The sequence below is a fragment of the Macaca thibetana genome, chromosome 20 (assembly GCF_024542745.1).
Source record: "Macaca thibetana thibetana isolate TM-01 chromosome 20, ASM2454274v1, whole genome shotgun sequence".
Classification (NCBI taxonomy): Eukaryota; Metazoa; Chordata; class Mammalia; order Primates; family Cercopithecidae; genus Macaca; species Macaca thibetana.
This window is the reverse complement of record NC_065597.1, coordinates 44362273-44383227: the sequence shown is the minus strand read 5'-3', so window position 1 is coordinate 44383227 and position 20955 is coordinate 44362273. Positions and strand designations below refer to the sequence as shown.

Genomic DNA, 20955 nt, shown 5'->3' with positions numbered 1-20955 from the left:
CTTGTGTGAATACTGTAAACTCCTTGGATGAGAACTGATGAATTATGATGTATGCAGATATTGCCAAATAAGCAATGCGTTTTTCACATGTGATTTTGAAGGAAAAACAGGTAATAATGTTTAAAAAAGTACTTCACATTTACATGTAAAACTAGTGGAATGAAAAGGAGCTCAACCCGACAATAAACAGAAAAGGAAAAAAGTTACCCTGGTTGGTAACAGTGGGGCTATCCCTGCTTTGGTGTCCTCGTTGGATGTGGTGATTCTAGGTAAAGAATGTGAAGATGTTTTGCAAGGGCAAAGCTTCAACATTATCACTGTGGTATTTGATAATTTGAGGTCCTCTCCCCATGACATTTGGAGAACAGCTCCATCTGGGGAGTGCTTTTTACACACCACAAATCTCAAGGTGCCATAGGAGGAACCTCCCCCTTCTCCCAACACACACATTCTCTCTCTCTCTCTCTCTCTCTCTCTCTCTCTCTCTGTCTCAGTCACTCTTCTGGTCCTAACACACATACTCTCTCTCTCTCTCTCTCTCTCTCTCTCTCTCTCTCTCTGTCTCAGTCACTCTTCTGGTCCTAACACACATACTCTCTCTCTCTCTGTCTGTCTGTCTCTCTCTCTCTCTCTCTCTCTCTGTCTCAGTCACTCTTCTGGTCCTAACACACATACTCTCTCTCTGTCTGTCTGTGTGTCTGTCTGTCTCTCTCTCTCTCTCTCTCTCTCTCTGTCTCACTCACTCTTGTCTTCTGGTCCTAAGTTTGCAAAGGCCATGTGCTCTCGCAAGAGAAGTTCACCCTGGAGGAGGGGGCCCTTTCAGCCATGGTTGAGTCCCCTGTAGGCCCAGTGGAATGATCCCAAAGCATCTCTTATGGAAACTCCATCTCAGAATCCTGTTGGGGTTGTATCTTGCAATCTAACATGGTGTCACCTCTCCGTCACCTGGTAGACACTCATGACACCTGTGGCAAATACCCTGAAATCCCCTCAGACCTATGCCCACAGCACTCTCCCACCACAGTAACAAAGATTTGGGAATGCTTTTTCTTCTCTAGGGATATCAGACAATTTAAGGTAACTGTCATCCTATCTGTGGGGCTTGTGATAGTACCCCTCTGAAGAGTGAAAAGACACTTGTGTCTTCTATGTTTTTATGAGACTTCATCCTTAATAAATTATACTAAGACCTGAGCCCTTTTAAGTGAATGGGCCCCTTGCATATTTGTTTATTAGCAGCAGCAAATACATACTCAGTATGTTTCTTTACAAATTTTACCTTGAATTAGTCCATGGAAGGTTTTTCGTTTGCTTAAAATTGGTGAGCAAATTACTCATTTATAGAGTCCTTGAATGTCAAATTTCCTATAAATTGTTGAACATATTTCTGAGTTAGTCCTTTGTGTATTGTACTGGTTGTGGCACAATTTTAAAAGAAAGATAGGGAGGGGATTTATAGAATGTGTTCTTTTTTTACTGCCTTATGATACAATAAGCACATCAGACTCATTCTTACTTGGCTTTTGGGTATTGTTTCTCTCTTTTAAATGTTAATTATGATTAAAGAGATTGATTGATTGGTCACGTTTGATACCATATTCTTCTTGGAATGCCAGCATTCACTAGGCTGAATGGACATAAGAAATAAGAACATTTGCCTTAACCATGGTACCTCTTACCCAGAATTCCCTTGCACTGTGTATATTTTTATCTCTGGTTTAACTACTCTCTCTCAGTGTTTTTTAAATTTATTTATTTACATTACCCACTACTTCAATTGCTTTTAAACCAATAGCACCATGTCCCTTTTCTCTTTTTTCCAAGGTTAATCTTGCCAATGCAGTTTCTTCAACTTTACTGCTATCAGGCACTCCAGTGAACAAAATTAACCTGCTCACAGGAATGGTATTCTGGTCTGATAATGATTTGATTTGCTGTCTCATTATTGATTTGTGCTCCAGCTTTCCTGTTGAAATAGATCAAGTTCCTGACAGGCCCATTACTATAAAGACCTCCAATCAACTGCTTTCTGCTGCAGGTCTGTCAGTCAAGCTTTACTTAGAGATAACCCCAGAGGATATATGTTATCAAGCCTTTTTCATCTCTGCTTTTCATACTGCCAGGACATCCTCTGTAAGCAATTATGATCCAGACATACCTTGTCCTCTGATGCCCGAAACTGTATCTGTGGATCACACATTCGAAGCTTAGAGAGAGCCATCGTTGTCATAGATAGCAGACTATAACATTGCTTATGCACTAAAGGAAAGAGAAAATAATTACGGCACCAAGTTCATTAGCACGGTTCTAATACTCATTCCGAGGTCTTTGCCTTTGACATTTGATATGAGATAAGGAGGTGAGGTGATGAAGCTCCCCTACCTCTATTATATTGTGATTGGATCAGTGATAGAGTAAGTCCACATCCTTCAGTCACCAGAGAGCTCAGTTTGCCTCATCAAATTGTATCCCTCTCCATATTAATATGAATCAAGCCAAAAAAGTCCCTTCTTGCAACTTTCCCATCTTCTATCATTTGGTGTGTCAGCTTTGGCTTCCATAACAAAATGCCATAGATGGAATGGCTTAAACACAGAAATTTATTTTCTCACTATCTGCAGGCTGGAAAGGCCAAGGTCAGGGTCCCTGCCGATTTGGTTTCTGGTGAGGGCTTTCCTCCTGGCTTGCAGACAGCTGCCTTCTGTGTCCTCTGTGTCCTCTGTTGGAGAGAGAGAGTGCTCTAGTATATCATCTTATAAGGGTACTAATCCCAGCATAAGGGCTCTAACATCATGACCTCATCTAAACCTAATTGCCTCCCAAAGACCCCATCTCCAGATACTATCACATTGGAGTTAGGGCTTCAACATATGAATTTGGTGGGGGAGAAAGAATTCAGCCGATAACATATGGCTTAGTTAAATGTTTGCACAAAATCATCTAATCATTTGTTTAACAGCAAACTTAGCAGATCCTTGTATTATCTTGAAATCTTAAAATGATTATTTTAAAAAATTATTTTTTTCCCCAAGGATCAGTGATCAGTTCTATTCTGTATGGCATTTTTTTTTTTTCCAGAAAATTTCAGCTGGTCAGGTGCAGTGGCTCATACCTGTAATCCCAGCACTTTGAGGGGCCAAGGTGGGTAAATCACTTGAGCCCAGGAGTTTGAGACCAGTTGGGCAACATGGCAAAACCCCTTCTCTACAAAAAAATTAAAAATTAGCTGGGTGTGTTGGTGCCTGCCTGTAGTCCCAGCTCCTCGGGAGACTGAGGTGGGAGGATTGCTTAAGCCTAGCAGGTGGATGTTGCAGTGAGCCAAGATCACACAGCTGCACTCTACCCTGGGCGCCAAGTAAGACCATGTCTCAAAAAAGAAAAAAAAGAAAAGTTCAGGTGTTCTGGTTTACCACTGCTATCAGATTTCCATGTACTTTATTTCATATTGTTTGCCTTCATTGGGGCATATGGGAAATAAACATACCAATACACACACTGTATCCTTACTAATCTCCAAACAAGAGTGTTTTTAAAAGGATAAGCTTATTCCCAGAACTGTCTGAGGAATACTAATATTCCTTTTTCCGCTTTTCCAGCAGTCCCAAAGAATTCATTGTCCTCAAGTCAAACTTGGATATATATGAAGGCTGATTTGGTCAGTCGTGTGAATCTACCACTTTCTCATTTGCTTATTGGCAAGTAGAGCACCTCTGGCTCTTAGACAGACTGGATGTATAAGGCTCTGGGCCATCCATAACCTTCATTATTTTGACCTTCCACATTTTCTTTCTTTTGCCCTTCCTTCCTTCCTTCCTTCCTTCCTTCCTTCCTTCCTTCCTTCCTTCCTTCCTTCCTTCCTTCCTTCCTTCCTTCCTTCCTTCCTCCCTCCCTCCCTCCCTCCCTCCCTCCCTCCCTTCCTTCCTTCCATGCATCCATCGTTTCCTTTCCCCATTTTGTATTTAAATGATTTTGTGCTGGCCAGGCACAGTGGCTCACGCCTGTAATCCCAGCACTTTGGGAGGCTGAGGTGGGCGGATCACGAGGTTAGGAGTTCAAGACCAGCCCATCCAACATGGTGAAACCCCGTCTCTACTAAAAATACAAAAAGTAGCTGGGCGTGGTGGTGCATGCCTGTAATCCCAGCTACTCAGGAGACTTAGGCAGGAGAATCACTTTAACCTGGGAGCCGGAGGTTGTGGTGAGCCAGGATTGCGCCATTGTGTGCTCCAGCCTGGGTGACGGGGTGAGACTCCTCAAAAAAAAAAAAAAAAAAAAAAAAAAAAAAAAAAAAAAAACAACTTTTGTTCTAAAATGATCAATATCAGATTTTATGGCCTTGTCATAGGGAATGAGGGATAATTAGCCTGATTTTCCTATGTCCTCCTTTATTAGTAGTCCTATAAATGGATAAAATGTCTTTGATATTCTTAACTGTGTTACTACTTGGTAATTTACTTTCTGTAGGTTTCTGACAGCTATTAATAGTTGTGTAGTTTATGTCTAAGGCTGTTTTGCCGTTTTTATTTGAAGAATTCCAAAGAATAAAAAGATTAGTTTGACCAACAATTTTAATGAATAAATGCCTCCCTCCCTCCCTCCCTCCCTCCCTCCCTTCTTCTTCCTTCCTTCCTTCCTTCCTTCCTTCCTTCCTTCCCTCCCTCCCTCCCTCCCTCCCTCCCTCCCTCCCTCCCTCCCTCCCTCCCTCCCTCCCTCCCTCCCTCCCTCCTTCCTTCCTTCCTTCCTTCCTTCCTTCCTTCCTTCCTTCCTTCCTTCCTTCCTTCCTTCCCAGAGCTCGCTCTGTTGCCCAGGCTGGAGTGCAGTGCCATGATCTGGGCTCATTGCAAGCTCCACCTCCTGGGTTCACACCATTCTCCTGCCTCAGCCTCCCAAGTAGCTGGGACTACAAGCGCCCACCACCACGCCCAGCTAATTTTTTGTATTTGTATTTTTAGTGGAGACAGGGTTTCACCATGTTAGCCAGGATGGTCTCGATGTCCTGACCTTGTGATCTGCCTGCCTCAGCCTCCCAGAGTGCTGGGATTACAGGCATGAGCCACCGCACCTGGCCAATAAATGTATTTTAATAATATGACAGATTGTATTTATTTGTGCTTGAATGAATGAACAACCTTCTTTCTTTGATGATTTTTGAGAATAATGCTGTCAATAATTTGCCCACAAAACTGAGATTTTGTAAATAGAAGGAAGTCTAAGGGAAAACATTAAGGTCTCCAGCTATCTTTGTGCGTGATACTAAGGATTTTAAAAGATAAATGTGATAAACTATGTTTAGTTTTAATAACTCAAGTTAGTGGAAGACTTTAAAAAGTAAGCCTTTTAAAAATAAAAATGTTATTTATTTTAGAAGATACCTCCTGAAGTTAATTGACTGATACTTGGCTTAAGTGACTCCAAGACTTCAGTTAAAAATTTGCATTACCTTCCTCTAACCTGAGTTTAAGAAGTCACATAACAAGAGTTTACTAACATTTTTATGACTCTTTAACATTTCAGAGCCTTTTTATAGACATTATTTGTTCCTCAAAATAATTTCATAAAGTAAGTTCAATGAGTAATAGTAGTATTCCCATTTGGAAAATAACCTGCCAATGGGGCACAGTTGGTAAGTGACAGAATTAGTATTTAAGTCTGTCTTTGCTTTTCGTTATGAAGAATTTTAAGTGTATAATGAATTATTTGGTGCATTCCCAAATACTCATTATTTAGTGATATAAGTAGTGCTTAGCTATTTGTATTTGCTATACTTGCTTTAACTTTTATTTTGCTATAGTATATTATAAAGCAAATCCCAGACATTTAACTTTTACCTGTGAATATTTTAGTGAGTATATATCTCAAAAAAAGGACATTATCTCAATAATCCCAATACCATTATCATAGCCACCAAAATTAGCAGTAATTTTTTTAATATCACAAGATACTCAATCCTTATTTAAATTTCTCTGGGTTATCCCTGAAATGACTTTTTATAGTTGGTCTGTTTTTGAATCATGACATAAAACAAGGCTCATGGTATTAGTGGTTGTATCTCTTAAATCACTTCATCTACAGCAGAAACTCCCACTTAGCTTTTCATTCTATTGACTTATTGAGGAGACCAACAGGCAGATCGTTCGATTTTTAATTCAGTATTCCTTCTGTTATTCTAAGCTGCCTCAAATATAAGTTTTAAATCTAAGTAAAGAAATGAATAAAATAAATAAATAAAATAAATAGAAGACAATTCTATGCCTAGTCTATAAAATAAAAATATAAATTTTTAATTTAAAGAAAAGGCCCACTGAGTAGTTTATTGTAACTAAAATGTTGCTGTACTAGCTAATTTCCCAAACAGCTTAAACATCAAAGCATCCAAAAGAACTATGTTCTTGTTACTTTTATGCTTGTGTAACATTTTCGCTAAATACAGTCAATAAGAATGAGGACGATATAAAGAAAGCCTAGTCTTTGCCAGTAACATAGGTGTAGTCCAGTTTTTCTTTTCGACTGACTAGAAAAATATAAACGGTAAATCTTAATTCTGTTACATATTCTGTTGTTGTATATAACAGGAAGCTTTCAGGCATTTGTTGTTTGTAAATACTTCATCTTTATTGCTCTTACCAATGAACAGCTATTAAATATTCATTACATAGTATCAACAGTAATAGTATTGATTTCTAAAATATTAGTATGTTTCATCCTTGTGTATCTCTCATGCCTTTATAATCCATCTCAGTGTTACCCTAGACTAAACTCCCAACTTCCAGAAATGGCACCAACAAACAATAGGGGAGAAGGTAGGAAGAGCTGAGAGTTGTCTGAGCTCAGGGCAGTAGAGGTTAGAACTGTCATAGAACTTGATACATGTTACCCTGTGGCTTATGGCCTGGCCCAGCAGGCCTGGTTGACACCCTCTCTGGCTCAACCAGTAAGGCTTAGCATTTTTTCTTACTGTTCTCTACATCGAGAGACATTAGTCATCCCATGAGGATGCATCACTGTTGTTTTACAAACCAGCATTGGCAGAAAAAAGAACTTTAATCTTTTGAATACATCTACTCTAACATTTTCATCTCTGTACCTGCAATATCCTTGTAGGTTGCCTTTCAAGGAAGTGTATCAAGAGAAAGAGAAGGCATGGGGGAGAAAGGCAGCATGGGTAAATAAAGATGCATTATTTCCAGATGCTTAGTTGCACTGCCTGTGTTTGTTATGCAGTGTTCGCTAAAGGATTTAAGGATGAAGCATAGGAATCTGCTGTGTAAAACTAATTCCCTGGCTTTTCCTAATGGTGTATAAATTTCTCATTCCCTAAGGCACAGTATTATTTCCAGAGTTTTCTTTGGTTTTCATAACTAGTTTATCTGAGTTCTGTCCTCAGAATATAGTAAATGAAAGAAATGAAATGAATGTACAAAAATGCTTTTTAAAATATCCTCAAAAAGTTATTTACACATAAAATAATTAAATATTTTGGCTCTTATGCAACCTATTGGTTAAAGTACATCTTTAATGTACAACTATAACTAAGTTATAACTAATTGTATCCTTGTATTTCAAAGACAGGTACTTGTCTGGCTCCTCTCACCCCAAAGGAATGACTACAAAGTAAAGGAAATTGGTTTTAAAAAAAAGCTTGAGATTTCAGAGAAAGGAACATTTACATAATAGCATATCTCAGCCTATTTCTTGAAATGTATTGTTTCTCTTGCTCTCTTTCCTTTTTTTTTTTTTTTTTTTTTTTTTTGCATGTATCTAGTGTTAAGAAAATATAGTGTGGCAGCTGTTTGTGTACAGAATAACACCACAATGGATGGGTAAAATCTCACTTGCTAAGAACCTAAGTACTTACCTATTTTAATGTTGTACAACCTCACCACCTGTGCAAGGGCAGGCCTCATTTTTAAGAGTCTGATCATGTCACATAATCTTGATGGAAGTAATTGTATCAACGGTTCAGGAAATTCAAATGGCCTCTTCTTCATTCTCCTTTGAATGGGTCAGTGGTGTAAGGGCATTACTGACAGAAGCAGAAGGTGATTTTATTTCAAGAGTTATTGATTCATGCTTCCCTGTTTTATTTCAGGTGGATCATCCATGCCATGGAGTACGAACTTCAGATCCGTGGTGGAGACAAGCCAGCCTTGGACTTGTATCAGCTATCACCTAGTGAAGTTAAACAGCTTCTGCTGGATATTCTGCAGCCTCAACAGAATGGAAGGTAATGGGGGCCCCTTGTTACCTACATGATACTCTGGATTTACAATAACTTCATAATGTTTAACTTGATATATCTATGAAATTGATAAGATATTAATAAGAAATAAAATGCAACAGAGTATCAGAGGCCACCCCACTAGATAGAAAGTGTAAATAGAAAAACCAATCAAAATGTCTCTCTTCAATTATTATTTTGCACTGATTTTAATTTTATACTTTTTTTCCAATGTAGTGTATAAGCATTTCTTCATTTTTATTATTCTGTGCAAAATGTAACACCTCATACCACTTTCTGAAGTCAATTTCCTTTTCTGAACCTTTGTGGCACTCACCATCTCCTCCCAGCATTTTGGCAGATAGGATTGGGTTTGGTAACGTTATTTAAATATGTTGCCTGTGGCTTTGTCTCCCTAAATAGACTTCAGTGCTAAACCCTTTCCTAGACTTGTGCTAAGCTTACACTAAGAACAAAACAAATACTTGTGGATTGTGTTGACTTGAAGAACTTTTTCATCAGAAATAGCTTTAATGTAAGTATTTAGGAAAGTATTTATTGAGTATGTTTGTGCCTGGCATTCACCAAACTGATATAGTTATATGCCTAGAAAAATCTGCCTAGGCCTTTTACAAAAGCTGTCTTCCACAAAAGTAGATTTGAATAAATGGAAAGGCATCCTTGTTCTTAAATAGGAACATTCATGTTATAAAGATGTCAGTTGTAAATATAATTCAATTCCAATAACATTTCAACAAGCTCTTTTTATGAGGTTAAGACAAGTTAATACAAAACTTCATATGGAAAAACCAAACATATATGAATAATCAGAAAAACACGAAAGAACGACTTGCCCTACTAGACATTAAAACATACTATAAAGCCTCTGTAATTAAAACAGTGTGATATTGGTACACAACAGACAGAAGAGTTGAACAGAATAGAAAGTCCAGAAATAGACCCCCAAGTATATATGGAAATTTAATGTGTGACAAAGGCCAAGGATGGACTTTTTAAATAGTCATGAGACAACTGGATAGCCATTTGCAAAAAGATAAAATCACACCTGTAGTTTATACCACACATAAGAATACACTCCAAATAGATTAGAAATCTAAATGTAAAAAATGAAATAATGCAAAACAAGAAGACATGATGAAATTCCTTTTTACCCTTAGTATGGGAAAGACCTTCTAATAATGGCTCAACCCAAGGACAACAAAAGAAAAAGTTAATAAGACTATGTGAAAATTAAAAACAGCATTTTGTATGGCAAAAAGTAGACAACCAATGTCAAAAGACAACTGAGAAACTGGGACAAAACATATGCCACAAAGAGCTTATAACCAAGAATTCTTAAAAATTGAGGGAAAGACAACCAAAATCCCAGTGGAAAATAGGAAGAAACATTCTTACATACCCATGAGTCTATGCTGATATAAACAGACAAATGGGAGTGAAGAGACCCTTTCTTATAATAGAATTCCAATTATAAGTGTAGATAGGATGACAGAAATAGACAAATACAACAGTTATTTTTGCTGGCAAAAACCATCATTGCATGGAAGTATGATGAAAAATGGAGAGTTTCATCATTCCAATGTGTTTCCACTCAAGATACTTACAAATTGTAAAGGAAAAAATAGTGACTTTACAGTGGAGAAACCCAGCTGACTCTACCTTAACCAAAAGATTAAGGTGAACATCTCCAGTAATAAGACACATGAACATCATATAACCCCTGATATGATGCATTGAAAGGGGTATGATGGGCCAGGCATGGTGGCTTAAGCTTGTGATCCTAGCATTTTGGGAGGCTGGGGCAGGAGGGTCCTTTGAGCCCACAAGTTTGAGACTAGCCTGGGCAACATTCCAAGACTCTATCTCTATAAAAATAAGTAAATAAATAAGAAAAGTGCACAACATCACTTCTAGATACTCTTGGCAAAAATGCATGTCAGTCCATTCATCAGGAAACATCAGACCAACCCAAACTGAGGTACATCTTACAAAAAAACTGACATTTCTAAAGTGTCAAAGTTATGAAAGAATAAAGGACAACCAAGAAACTGCTAGAGGAGCCTCAGGAAACATGGAAACTAAACACCAATCCTGGATTGGATTCTGGACCAAAACAAGAATATTAGTGGTAAAATTGACAAAATGAATTAGATCCATAGATTAATTAATAGTATTGTATCATTGTTTACTTCCTGGTTTTATACTATGGTTATGTAAGATAACAAGAGTAGGGGAAGGCCAGGCACGATGGCTCGCGCCTGTGATCCCAACAATTTGGGAGGCTGAGGCAGGCAGATTGCTTGAGCCCAGGAATTTGAGACCAGCTTGGGCAACGCGGCAAGACCCCATCTCTACAAAAAACACAAAAATTAGCCAGGTGTGGCAGCATGCGCCTGTAGTTCCAGCTACTCAGGAGGCTGACGTGGGAGGATCACCTGAAACCAGTAAGTTGAGGCTGCAGAGAGTCGAGATCACACCACTGCACTCCAGCCTCAGTGATAGAGACCCTGTCTCAAAAAAAAAAAAAAAAAAAAAAGGAGAAGGGAAGTTAAGTAAAGAGTATACAGGAACTCTATGGTTTATATTCATGACTTTTCTGTAAGTCTGAAATTTTTCAAAATGAAAAGAAAAAACGAAAGGATCTTTCAAAATAATTTTCTACCTCCATTGTGAGTATTCTCACATTTCTACTTTTTCTGTTGTCCTACCAAGTATCTCCTTTTTAAAATATTAATCATAACTTCATATAACTCCAAAAACATACCTTTTAATTGCCAAACAAAGGGAACGAGGTGAAAATAAAATGCAGGCAGTAGGGTATCCAGTTACCTAAAGTAAAACATCACCAAGGAACCCTTTGAGCTTTGTCACTTTGGTGAAACACTAAAACCAGCAATACAAGGCTGTGCCTATTAAAAGAAATTTTACGTATCCAAAAATGGATGCCCGTCTTACCTATGTAGGGATAAATTTTCATTGGTCCTCTTTTTCCAGAGCAAAAATGTTTTTTTCTGTTTACTGTGTCCTGCATAGCTATTGTCGTACCTAGAAATAGTGTTGGTCATGACATATTTCTCTTGTAATTGAGTATACATTTCACTCTGCTGTCTTTTAAAATACTAAGTGTAAAAAACGTGTATCTGGGCTGTGTGCTGTGGTTCACGCCTATAATCCCAGCCCTTTGGGAGGCCAAGGCAGGAGGATTACTTGAGGCCAGGAGCTCAAGACCATCCTGGACAACATAGCCAGACCCTGTCTCAACAAAAAATTTAAAAAGTAACCAGACATGGTAGTGCATGCCTGTAATCTTAGCCACTGGAAAGGCTGAGGTGAGAGGATCGCTTGAGCCCAGGAGTTAGAGTTTGCAGCGAGCTATGATTGAGCCATTGCACTCCAGCCTGGGTGACACAGCAAGACCTTGTCTCATAAATAAATAAATAAATAAATAAATAAATAAATAAATAAATGTATCTGTCCTTTCTTCAGCTTTTGAAAGAATATGTTACTTTGTCACTGTGTGTCCTTTTCAAATTATTCAAATTCTGCATTTTTAGCAGTTTGTGAATGATGTATTATATCTTTAAGATTTAATACTTAAATGCTTAATCCATGAAAATAAAAGATCTAAAATTTTGGTGTATCACTACATTCTGTTATTAAAATGTAAGATTTTACATCTTTTTTCAGCAAGAGAACTTTAGCTATGTTTAAATGGCAAACTTCTATAAAGTTTAAAATAAGGTAATTTTATTCTATATAAAATGCTTTTTTGAACATCACTTATTCATTCACTTTTTAATTGTTTACTAAGCACCTTTCTGGGAGAGGCGTATAGGAGTGATCAAATTATATGATTTCCATGCCTTCATGGAGCTTACATTTTATTATATGTGAAAACAACATAAAGTTATTATGAAATTCACAGCTGCTGCATTTTTAAAGGGAGCTGCTTTGTATATTTGAAAATCATTTGAGCATGTACTGAGCAATTCATAGCTTACTTAGAGAATAACATTTTGTCTATTAAATTTTTTAGAATCTTAGAGACTTCCTCCTGTCCTGCCAGCCCTGTTTTCATTATGAAATATTTACTAGCCTCTGTAACACACGGAGATATGCATCATTGATGGGCTTTGGCTTTCATTGCTTACCCTATCGGAACAATTAGTTCATATTGAAAGCCCTGCTTTCCACCAGAACAAGCTTGTTCTTCAACTCTGAGACATTTGCCTTTTGTTACAGATGTTGGCTGAACAGGCGTCAGATCGATGGGTCTTTGAATAGAACTCCCACCGGGTTCTATGACCGAGTGTGGCAGATCCTGGAGCGCACGCCCAATGGCATCATTGTCGCTGGGAAGCATTTGCCTCAGGTAAAGCCCCACCACGTTCACGTAAAGAAAGGGGATTTTGCAAAGGATAGTGAATCCTTTCCTCCTGCCCTGCAAATAACTTTTCTCCTTTTCAGCGTTCTAAGAGTTTTTTCAAAGAAGGGATGAAATACTAGAAAATAAGTCTAATCAATTGGATTGAAAATTGTTTTCCCCAATCTGAGTTACTTTTATTTTTCAAATTTAGTGTCCCTGTAGGCAGAAAAGGCTCACTTTACCAAATGGATATATTGCTGTAAGTTGTATTTAATAAAAAAAAATTATTGGTATTGTCATATTTTAGATATTTTGAGGATATTCCCTTTTAAAAAACCACATGGCCAAACCTCTTGCTGAGCAAGCTGTCCTTCCTTTGTTTACTTACCAGCTTAGAGTTTCCTATATTGGCTTTATTTCAAGCATGGGTATCCCTTCACTACCCCAGGTGGTGGTGGGTCAGTGCTGGGGGGCCTCACAAACAGTAAAGCATGCACTGGAAAGACAGAACCAGAGCAGACCTAAGAAACAGTGGGGCCTAGTAGTGTTGTGGATGAGGAAATCACCACTTAGGAATTGTGTTGAATGTGAAAAATGCAATAACTTTTTAGGTCATTGGACAGATAATCACTTATTTTATTCCAAATGTACCTTACCTGTGGTCCAAGTGAGTTAGTGCCCTCTCCTTCTGATGGTTTCCCATGTGATATACACTGGCCTGCTTCCTTGATATGATTATTTAATCCTGGCATCTAAGTCTTCTACTTATACACAAAAGAGAAGGATTAGCCTTTTGGAAATAGAGTACTGTAATTGTTTTTAGTGTTGAAATCTCAACCAAATAAATTTTGATGTAGCTCTTTATACAAATAAAGTATTCTCAAAGGCACAGACCCACACTCATTTTGCTTGTGTCTACCTAAGAGTGTCTCTGGAAGGACCCATAGGAAACTGGTAGTATTTTTTTCTTAGCCTTTGGTAAAAGGAACTGTGTGACTGGAAGGACGGTGTGGGCTCTTCCCTGGAACCCTTTAAACCTTTCAAAGTTTGAATGCTGTGAATATATTACTTATTCAAAAAAATGCATAAAAAATTTTAAAAAGTATTCTTTATACTGTTCACAGACTGCAAGTAGTTTCATTTGACTGTCAGTGCAGGGCCCAACCTTCTCCTGGGTGCCCTATGATTACTGTTCAGGAGCAGCACCATCTCTTGAGAGCAGAGAGCAGCGCCTCGTTGCTGGAGTTCGAACCCTCTAGCAAGGCCTTCTCTCTGCCTACCTGGGCAGTGCATGCTCACAATCACTTGTTAGCTTCTTTCTCAGCCCCCACTAATACTTACCAGATTTTCATTTAATTGTCTGGCAGCCTGGGCCACTTAACATGTAGTATCCTTGCTTTGCTAATATCCTCTCTTTGCTAAAAATAACAATAATGACAATAAATACATGTTAAGTATTTTTATGCACCAAGCACTTTTCTAAGTGCTCATTTAATCCATTAGACAATCTTTTGAGGCAGATGCTTTGTTATTAGTATTCCAGTTTGACAGAAGAGGACACTGAAACACAGCTAAATGATTTTCTTCAGGTCACACTTGTAGTAAGTAGCTGCCCCAGGGTGTGACCCCTGGCAGTGTAGCTGCTGAGCCTTTTCTCTTCTGTGCTACACTACTTACCCTAAGTCCTTTCAGAAGAGTAGGAAATAAGGCAAGCTTGGTATCTCTTCTCTAGTTGCACAGTAGCTAGGTTGACTTTTTAAATGAGATCTATTAAGAAGAAATTAATGTGAAACCAAGAAAGCGTCTTGCTTTCCTTCTGTAACCCCATTAAGCCCATTGCTAGAGATCTAGCCAGTTATAACTATGTTTAGCAATGGGACTTTGTTTTCCCCAAATTAGGTACTACCTGTAAACATTAATAATAAGTTGGATTATATTGACTATGAAATACAATAGTTAGTTGTATTGAATATCTATTGAATATAGGACTAAGGCATTATTATACCAGGCTGAACAATTTTGCTGTCACTTGATTGAAAGAGAACATTGGGTCCCATTTTGAGTGGTAAGTAGATAAACATGGTTCTGAACCTGATTGAGTTCACTGTAAATTATCATTGAGGTGAAAACAAGTATGTCTCATTATCTCTGCCTCTCTGGTAATGATCTAGTGACCCCATCTGCTTTCCACCATACAAGCTTAATGTTCAGAGCCTTCCCTTCCATCCTCTGAGGAATATTCCCCATGCCCAGATTTGGATTTGAATTTTAGTTTATTTTCTGCTTTCATTTGGATTGTTAAAAATGAATGGAAAACTACACAATGTTCTTGTTTTAAATGAAAGATAAAGGGCAGAGTAGAGGAAACTCCTTTAGCTTCGCTTTTTTCCTGTTTCCTTCCCAGTTCTGCACATATTGTTTTTGCTTGTTTGTATGCACTTTTACGCTGCCAGCTCAGAAAGGAGCTACCACAGAAATGATGTAAATTCAATAGCAGGTGACTTCCGTGCGGGAGCCTGACAGCAAGCCTAACTTCTCATGTAAATTCTGAAAGCAATATGTACACTATTTGTTGTCTCAGTGTTTGGCTATTCCTTTTGTGTATTGAAGTGGTCTTCTAATATAGTCCTTTTTCTCAAAAACATTAATATAGTGAAGGTGACTACTAAAAATGGAAGGTTTAACTTATCACAATAGTCAGCTGGTTGGCTTTAGTAGTTTGACATATATAAAATCCAGTTGTGTAGCTGAAAGTGCTCCCCAAGGTTTTATAAAAACTGAAAACTATTAATGATTAGAAAATGAAATTCTTCTGTTAAATGAGAACCAGAGCATAACAGTTCAGCATGTTAATGTGGAGTTATTTTTTTCAGCAACCAACCCTGTCAGATATGACCATGTATGAGATGAATTTCTCTCTCCTTGTTGAAGACACGTTGGGAAATATTGACCAGCCACAGTATAGACAGATCGTTGTAGAGGTGAGTAGTAAGAAGTGAAGATTGCTGAAGAAATGCCTTCTCTCTGCTCCCTGAAAACTAGTATAAGGGAAATTGCCTATGAGACCCAGAATCCTATTCTTTCCAGAACGCTGATCTCTCCTATGAGACGCAGAACCCTATTCTTTCTGGAACCCTGATCTTTCCCAGCCGAGTCCTCAAGAAGATGGCCACCCCTAACCCAAGGCAAGGCACACGAGCAATTCAGACACCTCAGGCTCCTCCAGGAAGGGAGAACCGACCCCTGCTTTTCAGCCACACACTCACCCCTCAGCATCAAGTGTATCAGCAGCATCATAAAAGTACAGGAAGTGACCTTTTTCTATCCACTTTGTTTTCATTTTTGTTTTCTATTCACAGAAATAATATACAACTATTGTAGAAAGTTTCAGCAGTTTAGAAAATTATAGAAAATAACATAAAAGTTTACCCCACACTCACTAGCAAGAGATCGTTGCTGTTAATATTTTGAGGGACATCTTTCTAGACATCTCCATATGAAGAGAAGACATGTCATTGCATGCTGTATCTCTGTCCTATATAAAGTTACATGTAAAATTAACAGAACACATATGCCCTCTTGTCATGTTAAACATCACCCCAAATACAGAGAGAAGCCGCCAGTTGATGGGTTAATTTTAGCTCATCTGCACTTTGTCTCTTTCCCCAGGAATGTAGCCCTCCAATTTTTGTGTTTCTCAAGGGTAGATAATATGTCTTATTGCTACAGAAGCTCTGTGTGACCGCCAACCTGGACATGGCACCTCCTAAAATCTAGCATGTCTGGAGCTGCAGTCAGAGCTGAGTAGATTCAGCCTCCTCTTTGATGTCCCAGGATATGGAACAGTATCAGCCGATCATTTTCACAGCATGAGGCGGAATGGATTGGGAAAAGATGGGGTTATTAGATGGGTGAATGCCTTCCATGTCTAGTACCCAGCATCTGGGACATACAGTGGACATAGAGATCCTTCTTGTTGACCACAGTGAGGTCATTCCCTCTGCAGAAGACATTTTCCTTTAGACCTACAGCAAAACTTCATATTCTCATGGCTAAAGCCCTGCCCTAAGGTTTCCCACATTGTGACCCCTGGATTTTACTGTGTTTCCTTTGGTTCTTTCAGTTTCTGTTTTGGAAGCATCTAGATAAAATACAGTCAGTAAGAATCCCAAATTAGGAATTATGAGGCGTGTTTCCTGTTCAGTGTACAAATTAGGAGCCATAAACATCATCAGAGAGCCTTTACCAATTATTGCATATGCAGATACTATTTTTGTTTATAGGAATTTGGCATCTAAAATGAACATTACCACTTAGGATGGGTGTATGTGATGGCCAAGCAATAGGGTGATTCATTAAACTAAGATAGTTCATACAGATGAAATAGGACTCTTGTCACAGGGGTCACAGTTAAATGTATTTTTTTAAAACATGGCCATCCCTTGAGAAACTACTGTGGCATCACAGACTTATACTCACTTGGGCCCTGGGCTCCAGGTCATTTGATCCTGAACCTAGGTCCAGAGTCTCCATTGAACACACCTGGCTTCTCTGGCTTTGGTTTCTGACCCTTCTCTCCACAGACAATGTTTTGGTGTCTTGCCAACAAGGATTGACACCCAAAGGCCCAGAAAGAGTTCAGACACTTTGGGTGAATAGAGTATCATGTATTATGTACACGATGGGTTAGGAAAGTCATTTTTCTAAGTTAATGGTTTTATTTAACTGACTAAAAAACATTTCTAGGGATACACACAATGAAAAAATAAAAGGTGCACTTTTCAAACAGAACTTACGCAGATAACTTGCAAAATTAGGAAGCTTCCTTCCATAGGTGATCCTTGAGCCTCTCATCATACAGAACATCCTTTGGATCACCCATCCTTCTGATGAAAGAGTGAAAACATGTCACTATTATGGTTCATATAATTGGCTTTCAATGTCTGTCTCTCCTAGTTACTTATGGTTGTATCCATTGTACTGGAAAGAAACCCCGAACTAGAATTTCAAGACAAAGTAGATCTAGACAGACTGGTCAAAGAAGCATTTAATGAATTTCAAAAAGATCAGAGTCGGCTAAAGGAAATTGAAAAACAAGTAAGTAAACAGCGTTTTTGTTGTTGTTGTTGTTGTTGTTTTGTAGAATTTTTTCATTGTCTCAATTCTTTAAAATATCCCTAATGTATTTTCATTTACTTTATAAAACAGATTCACAGGTGCAAAATAGGATACCTGAGGGGCAGTCTGCCTTTTTTGAGGAATTAATGTTACTTTTTAGTTAATTATAGTCAATTCAGCTGTGAAGTTCTAACAAAAAAGAAATCTAGAAAGAGATAAATTTCCTTTATATGGTTAGTGTAAAAATGTTTTATCAGAGAGGAAGCATAGACTCCAGAAGGCTATAAAATTAAATTCTGGGGACAATAAGAATGCAGTGACAGGCTATGTTGCTGCTGTGTACTGCCTAATATAGGCCCTTCCAGGTTCTCTGTTTAATATTTTATGTTCAACTGTAAAGAGGTTCTCTAAGTAAATAAAAATTATCAATGAAGGAGAGAATACTGAAAATGTCTTTGTTTTATATGCACCTCAGGAAAATGAAAGAAAAGCTCAGGAATCTCATATTTTCCATAGGGAAATCTTTATGTGAATTTATTTTTCCCCCTAAGATGACACTGATTTTACCTGTCAACTCTTTACAAACAGAAGATCAAATGCCTTGCTTACTATTTTCCTTTGTAGGATGACATGACTTCCTTTTACAACACTCCTCCCCTGGGAAAAAGAGGAACATGCAGCTATTTGACAAAGGCGGTGATGAATCTGCTGCTGGAAGGAGAAGTCAAGCCAAACAATGATGATCCGTGTCTCATTAGCTAGTGGGGAAGGTGTAGGAAGCTCTGTTGAGACATATGTTCTGAAGTGTGTTGTGTTTCGTGTTCAAGCTTAATCAAGGCAGCCATTAATGTACAAACTGAGCATGCTGGGGAGCTGATTGCCACATCCTTGGCAGCATTGTGGACCTCTTGCATGTCATAGCCAATTTAATGGTAATGGTAAATGCTTTTAATCAAACATGAAAAAGTTCTCATGATTATGCCAGCTACAATAGTAATCCTCACTAAGTGATAAAAATAGTTTATGAATTGAAAATTTGCCACTACATGTTTTATGATCAAATAGTTCATCAAAATGAATCTTTGCTCTTTGGAATGAATTATTACCATACTGCCATTAAAATAAATTTGCCAACTAGTAATGCATACTGGAAATCAAAAGATATTGAAAGAATGGTGAACTTCTCTTAGTGGTATTGTCATGCTAAAAGATGTTAATATACATCATAAAAGCAAAGTCAGCCAGCTGATATTTTGGTTCTCAAAAACTGCATTATTAATAATATTTTAGTATATAGAGATATTCTGCAATTTTTACATTGTAAACATGACTATGGTTTTGTATTTGCTAAATATAGGGGTTGGACTAAAATATAATAAATCTGTACCTTATCAAACATTTTCTTTGAGCTCCTGCTAAAAATAGGACATGTCTATGATTGTTCAGAAATATGTTAAATTTAGGCTCGGCACGGTAGCTCACACCTGAAATCCCAGCACTTTGGGAGGCTGAGGCAGGTGGATCACTTGAGGTCAGGAGTTCAAGACTAGCCTGGCCAACACGGTGAAAACGCTGTCTCTACTAAAAATACAAAAATTACCCAGGCATGGTGGTGCATGCCTTTAAACCCAGCTACTGAGGGGGCTGAGGCATGAGAATTGCTTGAACCAGGAGATGGAGGTTGCAGTGAGCTGAAATCATGCCACTGCACACCAGTCTGGGTGACAGAGCAAGACTAAATCTCAAAAAAAAAAAAAAAAAAAAGAAATATGTTAAATTTAAGGACTGTTAACCTACTTTGTACTAGTAAAAACAACATTAAGAGTCATTAAATTTTATTTCTGAATTAATGAACGTATCTGGACACATTCTTTGTTCCTAGGTTCACAAGATTGAGCTTAAAACTCCTGAGTGTTTTCATTTAATTGATTTAGAGGTAGAATGGAAGAGAATCTATGGTACCTACCATTATACACATTTAGTTGCCCAGTTTACTTAAACTTTAATAAAAGTAAAAAGTAGATTAAACATTTAAATTTTCTTTCTTTCTTTCCTAAATAGAAAAAAAAAAAAGGTCCATGAGTTTGAGCCCTTGCCCCAAACAAAGTTGTTTTTCTGATCAGTCTTACTGGTGTTTCACCTGAGAAGATAGATTTGCCACATGACAAAATGCAGCTTATTTGTAGAGTTTTGAAAGGATGTAAGAAAGAATGAGTGGCTTCAGTATCGAGTCAATTGATGTCAAATAAATGGATGCATGAGCACATGGAAAAATCTGCTGTCAGTCACATTTCTCACAACATTGCGGTATAGTGCCGAGATCTTGCATAAGAAATTCTATGGATATTAGTTGGCAAAATTGAGATGAATGAGACACAGTTGGACCCTAAAGAACTAAGGAGGGGGATATGACAAAGAATAGAATTAAACTACCTGACCCAATGTGTTAAGGGAGTTTATGAAAAGATACTCATGAAGGGTGAAGCTAATTTGTGAAACTTACACCTGAAAAAACTTAAGCATGAAGCCCATGGAGAGGGAATTGAGAACTGACACTTCATAACTGGGGAAACTGGAAATTAAAGAAAGGAAAGACTTAAAATTTTTGTTTGCCAAAATTTGTAGGAAAGTAAACTGTGTTGTAATTTTAAGAATCTTTTTAAAAAATCCGATTAGCTGAGCAAAGTTACCAGAAAACTGTTATCCTAGTTGAAATCAAACATTATTTGCAAATGTGTTTTCTGAGTGATAGCTTCCTGCTTGAATGTTACATATGCAAAATTCTGAAGTTTTCCTGTGCTACTACTGAAAGCATTCAGAATCTGTGACATGTATTGACTTTGTGCTTTGATATTCAAAATTTATTGTTCTGAAAGTTATATTTAGAATCAGTAAATCTTGATGTTCACCTTTACAAAAGCCAATGCCTGTTTTCTAATTAGAAAAGCAAAAAATAATAAGAATTAGAACACAGAACTCATATGAAATTTAGAAGTCTCATTTGGTCTACAGAGCCCAAAATACTTTAACAGCTGCACTAGAGACCGACAGAAAATATTAGCACATTTATTTAGGCATGACAAGATTTAAATCTGATTTAAAGCCTCCTCTATCACAATGGCAGATTCACTGCATAAGTTTATTGTACAAGCAACGTCTGTTGGAAACTCTTGACTGAATATCAAATTCAGCTACATTTTCAGAGCATCATTTTAAGAAACAGGGTGTTTTC

General features: G+C 37.8%; 1 protein-coding gene across 4 annotated transcripts in view; it reads left to right on the top strand.

The window, feature by feature from the left end:
• PHKB (phosphorylase kinase regulatory subunit beta) overlaps positions 1-19121 on the top strand; it is a 237259-nt gene extending 218138 nt beyond the window's left edge. For all 4 annotated transcript variants that reach the window (XM_050773864.1, XM_050773863.1, XM_050773865.1 and 1 more), the window contains 5 exons: positions 8090-8224; positions 12482-12611; positions 15479-15586; positions 17562-17702; positions 18348-19121. In XM_050773864.1, coding sequence (XP_050629821.1) covers positions 8090-8224; positions 12482-12611; positions 15479-15586; positions 17562-17702; positions 18348-18485 — 652 coding nt within the window. In that variant the 3' untranslated portion in view covers positions 18486-19121. The remainder of the gene's footprint in view (positions 1-8089; positions 8225-12481; positions 12612-15478; positions 15587-17561; positions 17703-18347) is intronic.
• The last annotated feature ends 1834 nt before the right edge of the window (positions 19122-20955 follow it).